At 34.6% G+C, this 7,113-nt stretch overlaps 1 protein-coding gene across 6 annotated transcripts in view; it reads right to left on the bottom strand.

The window, feature by feature from the left end:
- Window positions 1-5,455: 5,455 nt before the first annotated feature.
- The window catches only part of qtc (GRIP domain-containing protein quick-to-court), a 175,066-nt gene continuing 173,408 nt past the window's right edge, over window positions 5,456-7,113 (bottom strand). For all 6 annotated transcript variants that reach the window (XM_083115622.1, XM_083115623.1, XM_083115620.1 and 3 more), the window contains one exon: window positions 5,456-6,996. In XM_083115622.1, coding sequence (XP_082971748.1) covers window positions 6,793-6,996 — 204 coding nt within the window. In that variant the 3' untranslated portion in view covers window positions 5,456-6,792. The remainder of the gene's footprint in view (window positions 6,997-7,113) is intronic.

Here is a 7,113-nt window from a genome sequence, read left to right as displayed (position 1 = left end):
CCTCAGTTGTTTTTTCTGTTTGTTTTTTTTTCCCCATACATGTGACTACATAAGTGTTATAACAATATTTTGTTGACGAGAGACAGTAGCCTAAAAATTTGCATACTCATATCTATGAAAAAGATGTTGCTTTGGTAAATGAAGGCTCCATTTTGTACTTTTAACACTGAAATAAATAAGTACGAAGCTGCAAATTCACACCAGTTTCTATCCATAATTATTCTTGTTGTCTCTCAGTTCAACTGTTTGCAATTGGTCAAGAGTATTATAAAACTTCTCTGCCACATTCTGCAAATATTATTCATCTAATGCTCAGAAACAACAACATGAAATGGAAAATAAAATTAGTTCCAAACTTTGAATGTTTTTTTCTCAGAGGAAGATAGTCAAAAACTTCGGAGAAATTATTTATTTGTCTATTTGTGTTTCATATCAAGTGTTTTAGAATTATTCGTGGTGGTTTCATTGCTTATTTAAGATGTTAGACTAGGTTGGTGTTTCCAAAAATAAATATTCTATTTATCAACACTAGGATGACTAGAATGAATTCATGCAGCTTGGTTGTAGATTGCCTCCCTTGAATGGCCTGTCACTGAAAAGAAAAACAAAATCGATCTCGCCTTTCTACATCAAAGTTCTCCTGCTACAATGTTTTGTGTGCATGACTACACCCACCTACCTGGAAATCTCTCGCTCTCTCTCTCTCCCTCCCCAGGCTTATGTGTGGGAGAGGATACAGTGTGAAGTAAGCCTTTTACTTGAACTTCAACAAAGCATCCTAGTATTCACCTTACGAAATAGCAATTAGGATTTTGATAACTTCAATGAAACTTGGATGTCACTATTTAAAATTCCCATGTATTTTTTATCACTTATTGATCTACTGTCTTTTGTTTCTTTCCGTTGCTATGTTCAAAATTTGTGTAGAAATTTATACATCGCAATTTCACATTATCAATAATTAGAGGCACATATTTTTGGTAAATAAAAAAGCAAAATTTCGGTACAAAAACGGAGTTAATTTCGGGTTCAAAAGCGATAAATAAAATGAAATATCGGTGTTATAGCGGTGAAAAATTGGATGAAAAGTGGTATATAAAAAGACATTTTGGTTTTAAAATTGTGATATAATCCTAATTTGATTTAAAAACTACACTTATTCCACAGAATTAACATTTCACTTCTAATAGCACATTTATGTAGTTATAAGAGTATTAAGTTTATTTCTGTGTAAAGGAGTCCATTTTTGCTTCTCCAATATTAACATCAGAATTAAACAATTTCCCGGGAATTTCATAACTCACAGGATACTTCAGACTTCAGAAAGTGTCGCGTCAGTATATAAATGGTAAATTTCGTGTTTAAGAGTTAATTTCGCATTTTGCAGTTCATTTCGCATTATTTCGTGACAAAACATGGTCACAAAATGCATCTCTCACCTTTCAAAAACATGAAAAATTAACACTACAATGTGTTTTTTCAAATTTCGTTTTTTCGTCAAAAACGAAATATGCATGCCCCTATCAATAATTAATTATACATATTATTAATTCAACAATGTTTTGGAACATAACAAAATAGTAATTGATAGAGGCACATATTTTTGGTAAATAAAAAAGCAAAATTTCGGTGTTATAGCGGTGAATAATCACATCAAAAGTGCTATATAAAATGACATTTTAGTTTTAAAATTGAATATAATCCTAAATTTGATTTAGAAACTGCACTTACTACACAAAATAAACTTATGCCTTCTAATACAGAGGCTGTTCAGCATATGCTTGACCAAACGAGATTCCTTCCCCCTGCGCTTGGTCAGGCACGTTTGTCAGTATAGTGTGTGAGCTGTAAAAGAGTGGTTGTTTTCCCGCTGGGACCAAAATCCTGCCCAAACTGAGCTGCTTTTGGGAGGAGTAAGTTGTATAACTTTTCTAACTGTTTTGTGTTTTCTCGCTTGGCCAAAAATGTTGCCAAAACAGTCTCTTTTGGAGCGTTATGTTGTAGCCCTTTACAATGCAAAGTTCAGTGTGTCAGGGATCAGGAAGTAGTGTATGAGCAACGATTGTGACGTTAAGTTTGATTTTAATAATCAAGAATATGATCGGCAAGTAGTAAGGATTGTATGGCCCCAGCGTTCGGTTCTGCAACAAAGAGGATGAGAACACGGCCGTGCACACAACTCACCACCAGTATGCAGGTGCAAGATCCGGTTAACAGTTTCCAAAGACATATTTAGACGATTCGCCATCTGTCTTTGGGTCAGTGGATTCTCTTGCATGGCCATTCTGCGAAGTTTTGCCTGCATACTGGTGGTTGCTTGTGTGCATGGCCGTGTTCTCATCCCCTTTGTTGCAGAACCGAACGCTGGGGCCATGTAATCCTTATACTTGCCGATCACATTCTTGATTATTAAAGTCAAACTAACGTCACAATCCTTGCTCGTACACTACTTCCTGATCATTGAGACACAAACACTTGGAAAAGTTATACAACGTACTCCTCCCAAAAGTGGCTCAGTTTGGGAGGGATTTTTGGCCTAGTTAGAAAACACAACCACTCTTTTACAGCTGCAACACTACACTGACAAACATGCCCGACCAAGGTTGGGGGAGTTCATTCTGAGCGTGGGGGGAAGGAATCGAGTTTGGTCAAACATACGCTGAACATCCTCTGTAGCACATTTATGTAGTTACCAGAGTATTAAGTTTATTCCTAACATTAGCCACAGTACAGTGGAACCTCGATTTGACATTTTTTAACATTTTGCTAAGTTGCGACATGGGGTTTCACTATATTGTCCAAATTACGCAGGTCAACAATTTTTTGAATTATTGATTATTATGGTGAGGATAATGTGTGTGTATTTTTTAGGTCTCTGATCTAATGATATTCTGTTCCTATAGCATCTCTCTTCACCATCCAGCAATAATCTCTCACCATGTTTGTCACCACAATTGGCAGGAGAAACTCCAAAATTTTATTTCGGAGGGGCTCATCCTTATTCAGCAGCAGCAGCCATCTAATGGTGGAAAACTGGTTGTAAAAGCCCTGATGATAGATTTCTTGGTATATTACAACTTATTATGCAACATGTTAATCCTGCCAAGGAAGTAAAATTATAATTACCACTATACACTATTAAAATTAGATATTTGTAGGATTTCGGGGAGGGGGGCTTCCGCCAGTCCTGAGCTTTCCCCTGGCAATCTGCCTGTCCAAAAATACTCAGAAAAGTGCATTTTTACAGACGTGTTGTGCATTTCTGCTGTTCATGAGAATCAATCGGATCTAAAAGTTCTGTGAAATTATCAGATTTCTCGGAAAACCCATTTGAACCCTTTGAAGAGATTGTCATGTCACTTTCTGCTTTTCACTTAGCACTGCTTCGAAGTGTTTTGTTTTTTTAAAAGTTGCCTGATTTGTGGCTTGATAAACGTGTGTGCTTTTACCTCCTCAAATGAAAGGGGGGAGGGAGCAAAACTGTACTTGGTTCTATCAAAAGTTCTTGTGGAGCATTTTTTTTCATTCCAAGTGTAAATAATTATCATTTGGCAACATTTCTCAGTAATGGGTGTTTAATGTGGCTATCACACACAAGAATGAAACAACAATACTTGGGGTAGCATCCTTACAGCCCTAATAAAATGACAATTTTATTGATATCCCAACATACAAGTGACTAGTACTTCTTGTAGTGTACTCGTACTGAAATATTGTTCATGTTTGGATATATTTATTATATACTAGTAGCATATGCTACAGGAATGGAAGGAAATGTATTTCCATTGTGTAAAAGAAGCATCAATGAAAAGTTTACACCAATCAGATGGGAACTTTTCATGTTTGTTGGGTCGTATGCGGATGAGCATTGTCGTGAAGCAACACAATGTCTTCGCTAAGCATTCCCCATCTTTTGTTTTGAATTGCACGATGCGGCCAGATTAATGTGTCACAGCAGGCATCTTTGTTGGGGGTCTGTTCTCTAGGCAAGAATTCAACCATTCTTGCATTGAGAAAACAAATCACGGACCAGATTTCACAGTCGGTGGGCCGATTGATTTTCTTGAACATTTCAAACATTCAGAAAACTACGAAGAAAAGCATGACCTGCTCCCATGCGTGCCTGTGGCTAACTAACGGATGAAGGACGTCAGCGAGAACTCAAACGGTCGCGACTGCATCGCTACAGCGGCAATATTTGCAAACTGTACTTACTTTACGAATATGCCTCATATTACTTTGTGATCTTCATGCACACTTGTGTATGTAGAAATACCACATTTAGGAAGGGGTCCCGGGTTCGATACGCGGTGGAACTGCAGGTCTAGTCCCGATTTGCCTTACTGTACATAAATTGGACTTTAAACAGCAAATAAATAAATCAAAACCACATTTAGGACTTAAAAGTTCAGCTGGACCTCTTACTGACATCAGGGCAGCTATTTTCTAATGTTCCTTTCCTTTAAAAAAAAAAAAAAAAAACTGCAATAATCCAAAATCCGAAAAAATTACATATGGTTAGAATTCCTTCTAGAACATGCACACGAATCTTCATTCCGTTTGCTTTCACTGTTGCTTAGATATATCCTCAATAGTTTCATGGCTAGGTAAGTCTATTAAACTGTTGATAATATCTAGACAACAGTCAAAGCAAATCGCACAGAGATTCATGTGAATACTCGATGTAATTCTAACCACATGTATTTTTTTTTAGATTTTGGAATATCAGCGGTTTTTTGAAAAGTAGAGAAAAATTTGAAAAACAGCTGCCCTGGCATTGGCCGAAGGCCCGGCCCAGCCGAGCCTTGAGATTTAGTATTGATACATGAAAGGACCAATTGAATTATTCCGTGCCTACCTTGAAACCCAGAACAATGAATAAATCAAGTTTTGAGACATCACTAGGAAAACTTGTCAGTGGCTTTACGAGAGGCACATATTTCTGGTAAGTAAAAAATGAAAATTTCGGTACAAAAACAGTAAATAAAATAAAATTTGGTGTTACAGCGGTGAAAAATCTGATCAAAAGCAGTATATAAAATGACATTTTGGTTTTAAAATTGTGAATATAACCCTAAATTTGATTTAAAAAACACTTATTACACAAAATAGACATATCCCTTGTAATAGCACATTTATGTAGTTACCAGAGTATTACGTTTATTCCTGTGTAAAGGGGTCCATTTTTGCTTCTCAAATATTTGCAGCAGAATTAAACAATTTTCCGTGAATTGCATAACTCACAGGATACTTCAGATAGTGTGTGTATATAAATGGTAAATTTTGTGTTAGTCAATTTCATATTTCATGACAAAACAGGGTAGAAAAATGCACCTCAGACATTTCAGAAACATGAAAAATTAACATTACAGCATGTTATTTTATATTTTGTGTTTTCGTCAAAAACGAAATTTGCATGCCTCTAGCAAGGGCTAATAAAAAACTGAAGTAGATTTCTTTTTTATATTTATTATGCATGTATAAGAACAAGTCGTGTACATACAGTCTTAATACTTATCCCAGTAAGGTGGTACAGTTCTGTTCCCTATTTACAGGGAAACTCTTAGGAAGCCAAAGACAGTCTTCTGGTTCATACAAACAACATTAAAATTAATTTAAGATACAGTGTGTACATATGCTGTTGTGATTCTATCCCAGCTTTTGCTTGTATTTAAGATGGATACACTTTGATTTATCAACTAGAATATGATTACCATCGTTGATTATCTTAATGACATAGTGCAACAAATACGAAACTATGCAGAGAATATAAAATTGCCTTTTCTAAATTACTCGTAACATAAAATTTGCTTTGTTTGAATACAGTGTCCATGATCTTTTTTTTCAAATTTTCGTTCTACTTGTCTAGCCTAAAATAAGCATGTATTTATAAATTCTCTGCTCTTGATGGAAAATGTATTTCAATACATTTTCTTCTAGGATAATATAGACATTAAAAGACATTAGTATATGTTGTGTATCTGCTAAAATATGCTTATGAATACTGGAAAAAATAGGAATTTATTGGCATAACATTATGCTGTGATAAAATAGCTTCCATGGCAATCTTTCATTACAAATAGCCAAAACACAGACACCGTACTTCATTCAGAATAGATGATAAAACTAATCATATTTAAATGACTCCAGATGTTGACAATCAAAGTTATGCTGGGTTTAAAATATTTGCTTTTGGTATGAGTAAAATACCAATTATTACATTGGAAGTTTTCTGTGTTTGTAGAGCAAAAAGTAATACGAATCATTACTACAGTAAAAACTCTTCTGTAAAATATTCTTCCGTGTAATAATTTCTACTTGCTGACAACAGTAATTAACAAATCTAATCCCTTAACAAAAATATCAAACAAGAACCATGTAAACAATAATGCTCGTTCAATACAAAAAGGTTTTTACTGTATTTTGATTTGTCTGTGCACCACTATGAAGTAAAAGTGACTAAGGTATTTAACAAAAAAAAAATAGAAAATAGTACAAGTTGTTCAAAGCAACAAAAATGACCTTTTAACATTATTCTTAAGTTTGTTTTTAATGGACAAATTAATCTTGCTATTGTCAATTGTATACCAATTGGTAACTTACAAAATCACAATATTCCATATTGTGAAAAATGATCATAACATCTACCTTCCATTCAAAAAATAGATGTAATTTATTCAAAATAAATAAACTCAAAAAAAAAGTAACAACCATTGTTTTTACATAATTTCTTTATGTATACAAATAACAATCCATTGTGCAGTTCATTCAAAACAAAACAATACTATATCTTTACACCTTTCTGAAATTCTTTTCAATGTTGCTTCTTTCCATTTCATTATACCCTAGAATACTCTCGATTGCCTTGAGATGTCCCTTCTGGTTTTCTTTGTCCGTAAGAAAATAGTAGATCGCCGATTTGAGGAACTGCAGCGTGATTTCTGGATCAATTTCCCCTGAGCTGGCACGATTTTCTGCAATGCGCCTATACATTGCCTGGAGAGATACATAACAATAAGTTTATGAAGTTATGGAAGCTTCTTGAATATAAAATTGTTATTAATGATATAAAATTTACTGTACTAATACCGAAGTGATCAGTAATCCCTGAAA

This window comes from Lepisma saccharinum, chromosome 30 (assembly GCF_977018435.1).
Source record: "Lepisma saccharinum chromosome 30, izLepSacc3.1, whole genome shotgun sequence".
In the NCBI taxonomy this organism is placed as follows: Eukaryota; Metazoa; Arthropoda; class Insecta; order Zygentoma; family Lepismatidae; genus Lepisma; species Lepisma saccharinum.
This window is presented reverse-complemented; position numbering and strand designations above follow the sequence as displayed.